Genomic DNA, 17,220 nt, shown 5'->3' with positions numbered 1-17,220 from the left:
GGGTAAGAACACTGGTTAAACTGGCTACAGATTTTAATTAACCCTGCTATCTTTTCTTCCCCTTCATCAAGAATAATAAGGACTTAAAAACATGAGCTTGGCAATGCAAGAACTTAGAAACGAAGGAAGGCTGAACTGTGCTCAGCGTGCAGGACAAGTGCAGCACTGGAACCCCAGGAACATACTGTAAACAGACACAGGAGGGCTTAACAGCCTTTCTGCATTTGGCACCATGACTTAAAACTACTATTTTCTTCCATTTACCTATTTGGGATATTTTTATGAAGTGACTGCATATAGTAATAATAATAAACTTTCCCTTTAAGTATGTAATGTATAACAAAAACACATTAATGACCAGAAATAAAATCTACCATCTGCTAAATCCTAATGGAAAAGTTCCATCTTAGCATCCACGCTTGGCTATCTCATGCTCTGAGATGATTAGAAAAGTCTCTAAACACTGGCTAGGTCCCTTTTGGTGGAGTGACAGATGTACAAACAAGCGTAATACTATGAAAGAGTGACGCTTTTCCTTAAAGTTATTCTCCATGTCAATTTTATTCGACTACTAATACATTGAGCCTAATATCACCTTTGGCTAGGTAATTAAATCATTTGGGAATGAAAACTCTGTTTATTTAAATGAAATAAGTCAATATTTATGGATATTTATCAGAAACTTTTAAATAATAGATTCTGAAGAAGCTAAAAATGACACAGTTAAGTACAAACTGTCCTTTACCTTTATTGCTTGTATACACAAGAAATACATTATAAAACTAGTGGGAAGAGGAAAAAATAATGGAAGAAAAAGTTACCTGCTTTAGTATTTTTAAGAATAGTTTTGATAACTTCTTAGATCAACTTGCTTATCTGAAACAGAGCAAAACTACAATACAATCACAATATAATTCTAATAATCACAGCAATTATGCTTTCATTTTTAATTTTCTCTTCATAAAACATTAATGCTACAAAAATGAGGTTGATGACATCCTTATTTAAAAGACACATTATACTGGTATCAAAATGTAGTTTATTTTAATACCAACTGAAAAAATAGAGCTTATATAGTCTATTATTTCAATGAAGTTTTATTATTACTTTTATTTTCAAAGTTGGTAGCAAAGTTACTGTTAACAATATAAATTTTTTCTTTATAAGCGAAATTCCTTTAAAAGTGTTGAAAGGCATTCTAGGATGGGCTTGCAAGGAAAATCAATCATTCCAATATTGATAAATAGGATACTTGATGAATTGAGATTTATTCCTTTAACTTCCTCACTAACTTGTCCTGATTTGTCAGGTTTTTTACTCATTTGGTATCGTAAAAGTAGTTTAGGCCTGAGCCTTTTAGCTGGAGCAATTATTTCCATTTTCCATGATTTCTCTTCAGTTTTCCAAATATACAGTAAAACAATACAATAATCACTGCAGGAAGGAATGATCAGTTAAGTTGGATCATGTTCATTTACCTTTTAATTTCATTTAAGGGATATTAATATTAGTCATAAAAGCTTTACAGTTTCAGCACACATAACGCAATCACAGAATTAAAAATCTTTATACCTTTTAAGAAAAGGGTTCCACTTTGTTCAATGTATCATAGTCAAATTTAAGTCTAAAGAAATACACTTCTATTAAATATAGCGGCCATCACTTACCTTAAAGTTTATGGATAAAGTTCAGTACTGATCCAAGGATGCTGGCATCAAAGCCCTCCCTCTCAACTATCCCTAGTTTCTGCATTTCTATAATGTACCACCAATTATTCTAGATTTATAATACCCTGTCTTTAACTTGGTATATACCATCTTTTGGATAAAAAGATTATTGGTTGTTTGAGATGAGATACAAGAACAAAATCATTCTTGAGGTTCCACCTCGAAAAAAAGACGATGTTTGCTCATAGCAGCTAGTTTGACACCCCTGTTTTCCTTAGGCTAGCCTTCACACAACGAGCATGCATATACAGCCATGGTTCACTGCATCTGTTCTGAAGTTGAGAACTGCTGCTTATTCAAGTACAGATGCCCCCATGTGATGTAAGGAGACAGTTGAATTGCATGTCCACCATGAGAAAAGGAAAATAAACGATGAAACAAATGCAGCAAATATAGGCAGCTGGCATTCAGAACACGCCAAAAAGCTAACACTCATGAATTGTCATTATAAGGGTCTTTCTTTCCTTTAAAAAAAAAAAAAAAAAGTCTTTCTTTGCATATTTTGAAATTTAAGGGTCCCAGAGAATCATGAAGTGCCTTGTCGTTTTTGCTGCTGACTCCTGATGACCTCTAGCTGTTTTTTGCATTGCTGATAGTAAGTTGAAAGGCTTTTGTTTTCATCTAAAAGCTTTTTATGTTCCTGTACCAGACGAGATGTATTTTGCTGGTCCTTTTCATCCTGGTCCAGTTCTGCAACTAGTTCCTGCCTAAAAACAAATACCACACATTACATAGGATGGAAATATTCCTACCTTAACAGCTGGTGATAAAAGCTCTAAATAATTAGAACTTTGATTCTGGGTCTATCATTATACATCTTAGGTACACTGCTGCTGCTGCTACTAACGGAGAAGGCAATGGCACCCCACTCCAGTACTCTTGCCTGGAAAACCCCATGAATGGATGCTAGGTACACTAGTCAGACACAATTATGGGCTGGAATGGAAACTATCATCTACTCTTCTAGCATACCCATACAAATATCATACTCCTTTTAATAAGCGTAACTGTACTTGCATAAGTAGTGAAAACAGATAAAATGGTATAATAAAGTTCCAGAAAATTTCATTTGTTATCCCTTGTATGTAGGAAGGAAGAAAAAAGGCTGGGAAGAGCTTACTCTGGCCCCACTTAAAAGTAACCCTTGAAGTTTTAATCATTCACATTTGACTTTCACATTCCAGTTTTCATATGCAAAGTTGAAGTCACAATTCTATTCAACTACAATGCAGTGGTAGCTAATAAAACATTGCCAAGATAATTAAAATAGGTGCTATCCAACTTAAATCCTACTTAAATCCAACTTAATTTCCTACTTTGAAAATAATGAAATGAATACAAAGTACCACCCTTGCAATTATTTTTGAGAAAAACCAGTCTTTTACACCCTGATAAACTTTTTAAAGTGCCTTTTATTTAGAGGATATTATGTATTAGTTCCTAAAGGGACCCTACTAGAAACAACTGAATAATTAATGAAAGGCTCTCAAACAAAAATTTACTAGTAACATTTCTTAAAGTACTTAAAACAGATTAAAACTGCCATATTTTTTACAGTGTCCCTCAATTCATCCTGTGTTTTTTCTCCAGCACAGAATTCCTCTTTCAAATGATTAAAGTATGAAACAGTACAGATTATACATGTGACATAAGAAATAGCTTTTTTCCTTAACATAAAGTGTGATAAAATTCCATAGTTCTACAGTTCATACAGTTTAATATTTAATCTATTTAGCTTTACCTTTAAAATGTTAAATTGAATTCATCAAAATCATGGTATTAGAAAATTGGGAAAAACCTTTTTTCTCCCTTCTTGAAAGTACCACCATAAATCAGTGTCAAAGGAGTAAAATTTCATGAAGGTCATGTTCAAGAAAACGTAAACACTGTTTCTTAAGAATCTCAAGTAGAGAAGAATGGAAATGGGACTGTATTTCTTTAAATGGGGAGAAAAGTAGTCTATTTCCCAGAGCATCATGTGAGTACTGAACTCCTCAGAAAAACACTCAGAGATGAAATAAAGCCCTCTAATAAGTCATTCTACTCTCTGAAACACACCTGGAGAGACTCTATCTACCAAAATGTTTCTAAGATAAAGCACAACTAAACAATAGTAAATCAAATTATTTTACCTGTGTCCAAGGACAATAAATCCGTTTACCAATAAACCTAAATAGCTTTTAACTTTAAAATTCTGAGAACATAAAATATATGGTTAAGATCATCTATTTATTTCCCTTATGTCTTGCTAATATAATAAAATTCAGTCAAGAGTTCAGTCGTACATGGAAAATTAGCCAGGGGTGCTTAAAAAACATAAATATAGAAGATTCTTTAAAAAACTAGGAATAAAACTACCATATGACCTAGCAATCCCACTCCTAGGCATATACCCTTAGGAAACCAAAAGTGAAAAAGACACATGTATCCCATTCATTGCAGCACTATTTACAATAGCTAGAACATGGAAGTGACCTAGACGTCCATTGACAGATGAATAGATAAAGAAGTTGTGGTACATAAACACAATGGAATATTACCCAGCCATAAAAAGGAACGCATCTGAGTCAGTTCTGATGAGGTGGATGAACCTAGAACCTATTATACAGAGTGAAGTGAGTCAGAAAGAGAAAGATAATATGGTATTCTAATGCATATATATATGGAATCTATAAAAATGGTACTGAAGAATTTATTTATAGGGCAGCAATGGAGAAACAGACATAGCAGAATAGACTTATGGACATGGGGGGAGGGGAGGAGGCAGTGAGATGTATGCAAAGAGTAATGTAGAAACTGACATTACCATATGTAAAATAGCCAATGGGAATTTGCTGTGTGGCTCAGGAAACTCAAACAGGGGATCTGTATCAATCTAGAGGGGTGGGATGGGGTGAGAGATGGGAGGGAGGTTCAAAAGGGAGGGGATATATGTATACCTATGGCTGATTCATGGTGAGGTTTGACAGAAAACAACAAAATTCTCTAAAGCAGTTATCTGTCAATAAAAAAATTAAAAAAAAAACAAAAAGAAAAAACATAAACAGAGAGAAAAGCTCCACATGAGACATATACTTCATGATTAATTCCAAGAATTATGGTTTTCATGTCTTTAAACAATATTGCACCTTAGCACATTTTAAACTCAAAATACCAATTATTTATTTTTATTCATAAAAGATAACTTACTTTCTCTGTAATAACAATGCAATTTCTGTTTGGACTTTCATGTATTCCTGTGCCATCTTACAATGCTGTTCAAACACTGCCATAGATTCTTTGGAGTTTGGGCATGGTGCTAGAGGCTGGAAATAAATCACAAATGTTAAAAACGTAATTAAATCAAATCTCAATATCTAGCTGAGCATTAAGACAGACACTGTAATAAGACTTTTATAGCACTAAAGCAATGATCTTTTAAAAATAAGTGTTAAATAAACCAGGCCTAGAAAATCTCAGTGTCCTTTGCCAGTGTTAACTCAGATCTTAAATTTATACTTGCTGTTTTCAAACTTTTGAACCATGACTACAGTACTCTTGACCTCTGGTTTTACATTTCAGTTGCCAAACTATTATACTGAAAGATGTTTACAGCTCTCATACTCAGGCAGAGAAATGTATTACTTATATTTTAGTCACCATGAACATGCCAATGTATCACAAAATCTATTAAGGAGAAATGAGCTTATATGAGTTTTAAATTTTAATACATTAACAATGAAGAGCCAAGACCTATTCTTGGCAGCTGAACAAAGATAAGAGTATTTTAAGGTGACTGTTGGATTCGAAACATATGATTCTGGCAATCTCACCGACTTAATTGAGAATCAATTATTTCAAGTTGATTTTTAAAAGTTTAAGGAGGCCAACTGAGAGCATAAATAAATGCATACACAATGACAAATAAGAACACAACCACCAGCTTTAAAGACAAACTTCTCTAAAAAGGAAAAAGGAAACTGCTGAGAAAGTACTCCTTTACCTGTAGTTGGTGATCCAGTGTAAGATATGCCATTGGGATGGAATTATCTGATCCATTGGTATCTGGAATTACAGCATGTGTTTTATTTATTTTGTCATAAATAATTAAAAACAAAAAGCAAGAAAGCAGATGATTGTTTTTCCTAGAGAAAAAAGTTATTGCTACCGGTAATTTTTTATTTCTAAAGGTAAACAGAGGACATCCAATTACAGATAATTGGAGTACAACCATACTCTCATGCCTAAATTTAAGCTGGTTATGAATTGAACACCATATATTAAAGCATGTAAGCCCTTGTTTAATTAAAATCAAAAACAGTCATATGGGACCTTTATATTTTAAATTCAGTCTTATGGACTCTATCTAATCAAGCCTCACATTCCTTCTCTCCTCGATCACATTAAGTTTACTATAAGGCTGTGCCAACTCAGCAATTATCAGTGTTCCTTCACAGGGAAAGGGGGAAAGCAAGAGGTACATTCTTTTCCAGTGGGTCATCCTCAATTAGCCAAGATTCTAGCCGCCCATCCCACTCCTCCCAATGAGAATCACTGCAGAGAACGAGAGGTGTTACTGATGGGAGTGTATTACACACATGGACAGCAAGAAAAGTGTGACTTAATGTCATGTCAAAAAACAATTAAATGGGTTAACTCGAACAACCAACCAGCCAATTCATCAAAATATCTGAACACACAAGTTTTGTTTGTATTTCAAAAAGAGGTAAAACTGCCACAACAACTCGCTAGAGAAGCATGGGTCGCTCTCTTCCCAATATGAACATGTATATATGTTTCTAGGAGCAGGAAGGATAACTGGGAGGTAATCGAGACTTTCCTATTTCAGAAGTAGCTGCCTCCCCAGTATTAACAGAGAATAAAAGAGTTAAGCACGTGAGCTATTCACCCTTTTTCTGCTAGAGACTCCAGGAAAGAGTGGTGTAGATGAAGGCAAGGTCAGGAAGACAGCCAGGCACTTCCTCAAATACAATAAAAAACTAAGACAGATGGTTCAATAACCTCCTAAGTTACTGCTGACTGATATTCCAGTTTTGTTATTTTTTTTTTTTAAAGCCACTGAGAATGTGTTTTCAAATAACTCCAAAAGCTAAGCTAATTCAGAGCAGATGAGATAATGTATTTAAGGAATACCATGCAGTGCTAGCTAGTCTCTGGGGAGGACTCAACACATGGCGCTGGTTCTTCCTTTTTAATTATTGTCTTTGATACTAAGTGAAGAATTGGGAAAGCACAGCAATTTAAGATATTCAAGTTTACATTTCAGATTTAAAAAGTCATGTTAAACTGTTGCTGTTGTTTAGTTGCTAAGTTGTGTGCTGGAGTGCAATAAAGAAGGAATAACAGAGTATTGCCTTAGAGCCTTAACCCTAAAATCATATATTAATGCAAAGGCTTTTTTTGAAATAGCTAAACAAGAAATACATTTATTTTTCTGATGAAACCTCTTCCCACCCCCTACAATAGTTTCAAATAATTCCTCCACTGAATACTGCTTTTCACAAAATTAAACTTATTAAAGGTGATTTCCTCTGAACTTACTGGAAAAATTAAGTGTCTTCAAATTTCTTTAATATTTCCACTCTTATCACTCTTTCTTAAATCTTTGATACTTCATATATCATATTTAATCAGTCCCCTTTCCCCAATATGTATTTCAGAATTAAACATATCAATGTTTCACAGTATTCTGGGGGTTAAAAAAAAAAAAGAGTTCAAGGATTGTGCTATTTTCAAACAATTTTAAAGCCCTCTGATGGTGGGAATTAAGGTCCTTTACTAAATTTCATCTGTTGTCTGAATCCAAGAAGTGAGATTTCACCTTCTCACTTAAATTGAAATTTAGCTTTCAGTTTCTGGTTACAAGGCTTTCCTGACAGCTCAGTTGGTAAAGAATCTGCCTGCAATGCAGGAGACCTGGGTTCTATCTTTGGGTTGGGAAGATCCGCTGGAGAAGGGAAAGGCCACCCACTCCAGTACTCCGGCCTACAGAATTCCATGGACTGTACAGTCCATGGGGTTGCAAAGAGTTGGACATGACTGAGCGACTTTCACTTTCTGGTTTTAAGACAGCAAGGTTATTCCATGAAAGTCTGTCTTATAATGTTTCAATTGCTGATCAAATCTAACCTCTTTTCCTAAATATCAGAATTGATATTGAGTTGGTTTTTAGTTAGGTAAAACCTCTCGTCCAGTCTCTTAAACACAAAACTTGTAACCATCTCATAGTCTCTAAGTATATGCTCCCTTCAACTAGAATGCTGTCTTCTCCTTTCTTCTTTATGACTAAATAATAAATCTCATTATTTTTTTTTAAAAAGTCACAGACTATGCCAGGTCTTATCTATAATTATTAAAACACTCAGCTTATACTGTAAATGTAGCAGTTTGTTATATACCATGATGAGTTTCCTTTTAATGTGTCAGTACCATGACTCTAATCAGAATACAAACAAATGGGGCATGACTCATGTTTCAATCTTTGCAAAGTACTAGGTATAGGACCATCTCTTGAGTGAGTGTCCCCCCACCACTGTGGCATGCTCTACTGGATCCAGGTATCTCTCTTACTACCTGCTCTTGGGTATGTCTGTCTTTTTTTATCCCCAATATATCACAAGTAGAAACCCATATTACAAGAGCACTATGCATTACAATTATTATTTTGTTCTTTTTCTCTGAAAAACACAAAAAACTGCTGCCCTTTTAAATTAAAAAACAATTAATTAGGTTGTTTTAACATATGCACTTTTACATTTTTTTCTTGGTCAGCGGGCCTTGAAAGAAAAAGGTTTTACCTGTCTTTTCCCTACAATTTATTCTGTTAGCTTCAGTATCAATATTTTTCTTAGAAACAGTGCAAAGCTGAACTTTATTATTTACAGACTTAAACCAGATTCTCAATACCTAAAATTATATTCAAAATTATTTAAAAACAATAACCATACATTTATAGTATATTTCACAGCAGAGATGAAATTTAGTTGATACTGCAACCTGGACTTATGTATGATGTCTAGCTATTGGTATTTTGTGGTATTTTAGATTCCAGAAAAGGAACAAAAAGAGATGGAAGTTGGAAGTAGAAGAACACATGAAATGGAATCACAGCAGTTAAATGAGACAGATGTAGGAGAACTCTGATTTTACCCTCATGAATTCGCTGCCTGGCCCACTTTGACTGGGATGTCTAGGTTAGTCCAGGCTGAAATGAGAAGACCCAGCAAATGCTGTAATGCCAGGGCAAGTTTACCCTCATTGAAGGATGTGTGAATCAAAAACAGCTAATACTACCTGAATGTCAACAGTCAAATCTGTCAAGATCATTTCCCTGTCCCTTTCTGAGGAGAAGCCTGTCATGATAAACATGTGCTGAGTAGTGGTGAATGTTCTGGAAAATCGGAGGCTGGGCTGTGATGGGGGTGAAATTTAGGAGATTTTGCCACCACTAAATTTAAACTTTCTAAAACTAGGGAGTACATCCAAGGCTAAATATAGTTCTATCTTACATGACACAGAGAAAAGCCACCCAATTAATTTTTTAAAATTGCATTATGAACTTGACGATACCATGTCAAATATCTATAAATACTTATAAGCAGAATTTCAGTTTGTAAAGACAGAAAGCTGACTTTTTAATTTCAATGTAATTGCCATTATTAATACCATTGTTGATCTGATATAAAATCCCAAATGGTTTAGTTTCTCAAGGTCTAAGAGATCATCTTCCCTCTCTGACACAATAACATATAAATAATTTTCATAGAAGAATATTCTGCATATTTATCAAGGTATCCTCTGAATGCTAAAGAAAAGTTAATTTTATTATGGCACATAATTTCCTGGCTACCCATAATGAAACTATTTCATTACTACCTTCAGACAGACAGATTTTAATACTTATATTCTGATTTTGATCAGTTAAGTTATTCATGTTGGAGAGTTTTAATAACTCTTCAGTTCAGTTCAGTTGCTCAGTTGTGTTTGACTCTTTGCGACCCCATGAATCGCAGCATGCCAGGCCTCCCTGTCCATCACCAGCTCCCGGAGTTCACTCAGACTCACGTCCATTGAGTCAGTGATGCCATCCAGCCATCTCATCCTGTGTCGTCCCCTTCTCCTCTTACAGGCCTTTAAAAATCTATTTAACAGACTATTTATGTGACAGAAATGAGGTCTCCCTCTCAGTTAAAAATGAGTCAAAAGGTCAAAGGTCAGAAAAAAAAAAAAAATTTTTTTTTCTTTCTTACCAAGGTACACAATATCTTGTATTTTTAAAACAAAACACTGAGATGAAGATGATTACTTTACCATCCTGTTTTTAGTTATTCAAAAGATGAGAATTTACTACTATCATTACTACCAGAAGGATATATTATAATAGAAAAATCAGATTGAAATATCAACAACAGAGTATCTTCCTACTTTAAAAACCCCCAAACAAACCATCTTCAAAATACAGGTTTAGTATGGCGGGGCAGGGATGAGGGGGAACCACATGAGGAAAAGTAGTTTCCGTCTTAGTAGTCAAAAAGATATTTTAAAATTTATTGCTAAATATTCGATTTTATCAATAGGGAAATCTAAACTACAGTATAACGCCAGTCTTTATAAACATTAGAGTAATCACATGATTAAATGAACATAAACATGATAAATTCAACTTTATAATGAGGAAATAAACTGGTCACCTGTGGAATCATCAGGGGTCCATGGATGACTGCGAGCTGGCTTTTCTGAGGTTGGTCCTGAGGTAGTGATCATTCTGACGCTAGGACTGGATGACCTACTGCTCACCTGTAGGAAGAAATGACAGGAGGAACAAAGTGTGATTTTGATATAAAAACAAAAACAACAAGAGAAAATTTCCATTCTAAGGCAAAGGAAAGACTTCCATTTTATCAGAAGAGGTTCTAAAACACTTGTAAGAAATCAAATAGATCCTCTGGGAATATTATATTAATATATGTATGCTAAAATTTTATATGCATTCACACCTAATACCTCTTAGAAACCAATAAGCTTGCAAGAAAGTAAGGGAAATGCTCTGAGACCAGAAATAAAGTCTAGCAAGTGCTTAAGCTGCTAGCCCTGGGCATTTCAGCTGAAGCCCAATGGCCTGGAGCTTCTCTGTTCTGCCTGCCTGCTGTCCTCAGAGGAACAGGCACAAAGTCTAGGGTCTTTGCACAATGGGAGTAGGACTGGAGAACCTCCTGCTTAAAGCTAAAACCCAAGCAGGCCTCATTCTCAGTAAACTAGAAAAACAAAACCACAAAACCTACCCTACAAAAGCGGTAACAAGTAAATCTGTCTACTTTAAGCAGCAGCTCTGGGTACAGGGTAGAAAATGTAGCTGCCATCAATCAGTAAAAAATTTCCAAACTCGATGGAAGATATAACAAATTCCAACCATAACAAAGCCCAAGCAGAAAAACATAAGGAGAAAACCTACATTACAGAGTTAAACACAGGCCATATTACAGTCAAATTCTAGAAAACAAAGAAAAGAGAAGACAGTAAAATGCAGCCAGAGTGAAAAGATCATCCATGAAGGAATACCAGTTAGATCCTCAGCAGCAACAAGGAAGACAGAAGTAGAATATGTTCACACTGCTGAAAGAAAACAATTGTCACCCTAGATTTGTTCAGTCATCAAAAATGGGAAGAATGAGGTCAAAATAACATTCTCAGATGAACAAAAACTGAGGTTACCGCCCACAGACTCTTACCAAAAGAATTTACCATCATGATGAGATATTCTGACACTCCTGTGATATATAAAAGGGTCCAAAAACCAACCTATGCTCACAGTAAAACCTGACCTTCATAAAAAACAAGTTTGGTCTAAACATATTTGGGAACCCTATGCTTAAAAAGGGATTCCCAGGTGGCACAGTGGTAAGGAATTCGCCTATCAATGCAGGAGACATAAGAGATGCAGGTTCAATCTCTGGGTCAGAAGATCCCCTGGAGGAGGGTAGGCAACCCACTCCAGTATTCTTGTCTGGAGAATCCCATGGACAGAGGAGCCTGGCAGGCTATAGTCCATAGGGTCACAAAGAGTTGGACACAACTAAAGCGATTTAGCACACAAACACACGTGCTTAACAAAAGGGATTATGCATTCTTTTCAAGCACCCATGGAACACTTTTGCAAAATGATATAAACATTAAATGGCAAATAATTAGGTTGTTGTAACTATAAGATGAGAATATATGAGTAGACTTGTAGCACCTAACAATTCCTTTCCTAGTTCAAAATTACAGTTCTTTTACAAAACATAGACAGTGACCAAGCCTGGTCACAAAGGTATTTTTCTCTTTGAGTGTAATTACAGTCTGTTCAGACATGAACTCCAACTTGGGCCTGAAATGCTTTATACTACTCTTAAAGTCTGTGATTCCTCAAAAATATGAAAATCTCCTAAGGGCATAGATCATGTGTACTTTTCTACTGGTCACTCCAGGATTAAGGAGATTGCTGAATACATCATATAATGAATAAAAACCACAGACATAGTAAAGAACCATATAATAAAGACTCATTAATAATAACAAGCTTTTGGTATTCAGATGTAAGACTGGTGTTTAGGTTTATTTACCACTCATATATAATAAGAATGAGAATATACACCATAGAGAATGGTGATGAAATAATCAACTGTAATTTTTAGAATGCTGTTAACCCCTGTAAACAAATAGATATGACATTATTCCTCAGTCCTTTAACCTTCTTTGTCTGAAAGCCAAGTCTTGAATTAATAAGTACCGTGATATGACCACAGTTATAATTTCTATTGCAAATACAGAGCAATTTTTCTTCAGAGTGCTAGAAAAAGAGGGTTTCAGTCAGCCTAATTTTATGTCAATATTTTAAATATAAATATTTGTCACATATGAGAACCAATATCAGTTGTGAGAAATTAAACAAGATAAAATACAAGATTAGGTTTACAAAGTATAAGAATGAATTCTGTACACTAAAAAAAAAGGGTCACTGAATATGTGGTATTAAAACAAATAATCCCACTTGAACCTAGTATGATTATAATCCTTAAACTTAAATCTTTTCCAAGAGAATTCTTTGCTACTTTATTTCTCTCATCTCATGTGCACACTCATTTGTGCTACTTCAGATTTCCCAGGAGTTCTAAAACTAAGAAATAAGGCTAATATTTTTAGGTCATCTCATAACTGGTCTTTCTTCAAGGCTACAACTTTCTTCAAAGCTACAACTTAAATTTAAATCCATAAATTAACTAAACCAGTCTTTATATTTCAAGCAATGAGCATCTCAACAAGTAACAATATGAACACATGTATACCTGTGGCGGATTCATTTTGATATTTGGCAAATCTAATACAGTTATGTTAAGTTTAAAAATAAAATAAAATTAAAAAAAAAAAAACAAAAAAAAAACAAAAAACTAAAGAAATACTCAAAAGCAAACCATATTTTTTGAATACCTGAAAAAATCCAAGGCATAAATCAGGACAGGTAATACTTTGATATTAAAAAAGTATCAAACTGCTGGCAATTGAGTATGAAGGAAGTCGTATTTTTATAGTAGCTGTTAAAAAAAAAAAAAATCACTGATGGCCATAAATGCTCTGAAAACTACTAAAACTCATTTAGGTTGCTCCTTCCTTCAAGACATTTACAATTTCCTTCAAGACATTTATAATTACTTTATTCTCAAAGAAATGGAAAAGTTTAATAAGAAATATAGAGACACTTGACTTACCACAAGGACTGGCTATGAAAGTGGTTCAGAAATGCCACACAGCAATTTAAGGCAGCAAAAGAATACTAAGCCAAATTTAAACTGCAGGGCAAATGACCATCAGTAGACACGAACCCAAACTGGACTTGGACCAAAACTTTATAAAAAGGAATTGGGAGTTATTTACAAACAAAAATAAAGCTTTGCTTTTTATGTTTCACCTGAAAGACTGGGAAAATATTTTCATAAGTTAAGAATCTACGGCCAGGGTTACTATTAGACTGACATCTGAAAGCTATTTAAAACCCTCAGGAATCATCTTAGTTGCTAAAATTATAGGAGCACAAAACAGAGATTAAATGTTGATGTATATGATATTTTTGTGAAGTAACATCTGAAGAGCATAAATATTCAAAAGAAATGGGTATCAGTAGGTAATGTGGACGTACAAGGGTACTTACCCCATGACGATAATCACAAATTAATTAAATCTATACATGAAAGGATGTACTAAAAATATTTTTTAATCCAAAATTATGGGCTCAATCTAATTCTGGTTTCACCACAGTTTATTACAAGACAAATTTTAGAATTTTATTTTTCTTATATGGTCTTTAAATTCTCCAATAGGAAGGTATACTATGAATAAGGAATTATTTAGGAAATATAATTATGTAGGCTTCTGATTTAGAGCTTGAACAGAAAATTATTACTATAGACAAAAGAAATAGTATGAAAAATTGTATTCCTTAACTAAATAATGACAATGTACGATAATACATCTCTTGATATGTGACAGAAGGCCTTTAAAGCAGATACTTTCTATAGTCTCTGTACAGAAGCTTCCCTTATGATACAGAAAGAAATGAATGCCAAAGGATTTTACATCTTTTCAAGTGGTAGTTTTATTTTTCTATAGTAATATAGTGAGAATAAGTGGTAAGAGACCTGGGGGCAGGCATACAAGCATGTACCAAGCATCTACTGGTGTGTCTGGTACTTTCACATGTTGTAAGAACCCTGGGGGTTGGACATTATGGTCACCACTAGTAGATAATGTTGAAGCTCAGGGAAATGAAGGACTTGCTCAAAGCCACATATCAGGTCAGTAAAGGTAGATTCTTGAGTCTATATAAAAATTAGTATGTCTGGTTCTCTGAATAATCACAATTGTATCATACTGCAGCTGTAATTTGTCACTGACTGCAGCACCCTCCAGGAGAAATCTTGAAAACAGATCTATAAATTTATTATCAAGGAGGATTAGCCTTGCTCAAAAATACAGTACAGTAAAAACCTGATAAACAGTATTTAAATAATTAGTGATGATGCAGACCAAATGAAGCCAAACACTTGAAACTGAAGGGGTCTGGGACCATGAGTTGCATTCAGTTTTATATGCAAGACAGCACGATAGAGTGTAGAGTTTGTGTGCTTTTGGAATCAGATCTGGATTCAAAACTTGATTATAGCAAATACTAGCCAGTGCCAAGGGAAGTAAGACTTAGGTAAGTTTCTCTAAGCCTCAGTCTATATATCTGCAAAATGGGGAAAATAAAAAGTACCAAACTTTCAGGTTAAAATGTCAATAACATAACATATATTAGAGGCCTGACAGTAAAGGCACAAAATGGGTGCACAATAAATAAAAGGCAGTTGTTATTACTGAAGTTCTCCAGTTGATCTGGATTAAGTCTGATCTGCCCAAACAAGCTCCTGGGAGACTGGGAGACTGGGTCTTCTTGGTCTGTCAATGTACCCTGGTCAAAGCCTACCACGAATGCACCTACCTGTAGTGGAGTGAGTTGGGTTTATTATCTGTTGCTGCTGCTAAGTCACTTCAGTCATGTCCGACTGTGTGCGACCCCATAGACGGCAGCCCACCAGGCTCCCCTGTCCCTGGGATTCTCCAGGCAAGAATACTGGAGTGGTTGCCATTTCCTTCTCCAAAGCATGAAAGTGGAAAGTGAAAGTGAAGTCGCTCAGTCATGTCTGACTCTTTGCGACCCCATGGACTGCAGCCTACCAGGCTCCTCCACCCATGGGATTTTCCAGGCAAGAGTACTGGAGTGGGGTGCCATTGCCTTCTCCGTTAGTATTTGTTGCAGTAAAGCAAAGCACTCTCCCCCAAGGCACTTTTGGGGTGTTTCAGTAAGGTTTTAGGGTGGCTCAGACGGTAAAGCATCTGTCTACAATGCAGGAGACCTGGGTTCGATCCCTGGGTCGGAAAGATTCTCTGGAGAAGGAAATCGCAACCCACTCCAGTAACTCTTGCCTAGAAAATCCCATGGACGGAGAAGCCTGGTGTCCATGGGGTCGCAAAGAGTCAGACACAACTGAGCGACTTCACTTTCACTTACTAGAGGATTTAGGCTTTTGGTGAGTGATTTGAAGGAGGCCACAAGGAAGGAAGGGTTTACTCTAGATTGGCTACTGTCAGAAAGCAGTGGCAATTCTACCAGGAGGGCAGAGCAGAGTGAGGGTAAAGCTGCTAACTAGTAGAGCAGCAGCAGGCACTCATACCCGCCGTGAGAGGGCAGTGTTTGGTTTTCTGTGGGTGGCACAGTGATCTTGTTTTCCATCTGTGCTTAGACAACACTGTAAAATGGCCCTGTTTTGTCTCATTTTTCATGGTCTCAGAGTCACTTTGTCTACTGGTGTTCTGAGATACTGTTTATTTCCAGCTTCTTACAACACCAAGGCTTTAGTATGAGATCAGTCCCTCGACATCAGGGGTGGCTTTTTTCTCAAATGGAGGCCAGATCCATTACATATGCTTAAGGAGCTTCCTGAATTAATAAAAGCCTCAGTTAATTTAAAAGTGAGATGTATGCTGTGTGGATTCCATCTTTTACATGAACATTACACACGCACTTTTAATTAAGAAGCTTGCTATGTTCACCATTCCTCCTCTCCACAGAAATGGCAGTATAAAAATTGCCAATTTTAGTTGACAGATGAAAACTTTAAATGATTTTATTAAGATCAATCTTCAATCAAGAGGCAAAGTAGAAACACCTATCTGATCACTTTCCTCTATGAGATATAATATTGAACTTCATCAGGAAACTCTTTTCCTCTGATGATTGTACTGGCTGGGCAAATACTTTTATGTTCTTTCTCAATTTCCATGGCCAAAACAAACTAAAAAAACCCCTATGCATCTGTTTAATCACTGCTTAGCCAGACTTTAAAAACAACTATACCTTCAATTTTGAAAATCCAGATTTGCATACTTTTCCTCTCCAAATAATGTTATTTTCATGAGTAATTAGAAAGATTTAATGGTCATTTATCATAAATAACATTTTCAGGGGAAAACATTTTCATAGCATATTAAGATTACTATTTGTCACTCTCATCCCTAACTGGATATTAGGCATTTTAAGGTTGTCATATGTAAGTAATTCTGAATGAGTGGATCAATTTTAACACTGGCTAGGCAATGGTTGTACAGAACCTGTTTCACAATGAATTTTACCACTGTATCAAATTCCCCCTTATTCTAAACCTTTGGAGTATTCAGTGACAACTCATGCAAGTCTGCCTCAGTTCCAGTGTTTTACTATCTCATGTACACATAAATATACATGCAAATGGTAATGATCAAAGTCTCAGGTCATACAGGATTTGTGAGCAAATAAGTAAGGCTTGGTATGGTGAGGTCAGTCCTGAAATACAGCGATGCCTTTATCATAGAACACAGAGAAAAAGCACTGGCAGATGCTCCTGAGCTGTCTTAGAGCAAGCCTCTCATTCTTAATCAAAGG

The 17,220-nt window shown here is 35.4% G+C and overlaps 1 protein-coding gene across 5 annotated transcripts in view; it reads right to left on the bottom strand.

The window, feature by feature from the left end:
• Positions 1-591: 591 nt before the first annotated feature.
• The window catches only part of MAP3K7 (mitogen-activated protein kinase kinase kinase 7), a 63,651-nt gene continuing 47,022 nt past the window's right edge, over positions 592-17,220 (bottom strand). For 3 of the 5 annotated variants that reach the window (XM_055535468.1, XM_055535467.1, XM_055535466.1), the window contains 4 exons: positions 10,418-10,523; positions 5,710-5,771; positions 4,917-5,032; positions 592-2,434 (listed from right to left, as the gene is read on the bottom strand). In XM_055535468.1, coding sequence (XP_055391443.1) covers positions 2,254-2,434; positions 4,917-5,032; positions 5,710-5,771; positions 10,418-10,523 — 465 coding nt within the window. In that variant the 3' untranslated portion in view covers positions 592-2,253. The remainder of the gene's footprint in view (positions 2,435-4,916; positions 5,033-5,709; positions 5,772-10,417; positions 10,524-17,220) is intronic. The other 2 variants (XR_008698306.1, XR_008698305.1) reach the window with 2 other exon arrangements.

The sequence above is a fragment of the Bubalus kerabau genome, chromosome 9 (genome assembly GCF_029407905.1).
Source record: "Bubalus kerabau isolate K-KA32 ecotype Philippines breed swamp buffalo chromosome 9, PCC_UOA_SB_1v2, whole genome shotgun sequence".
Classification (NCBI taxonomy): Eukaryota; Metazoa; Chordata; class Mammalia; order Artiodactyla; family Bovidae; genus Bubalus; species Bubalus kerabau.
Note: the sequence above shows the minus strand (reverse complement) of the source record. Positions and strands in the feature narration are given on the sequence as shown.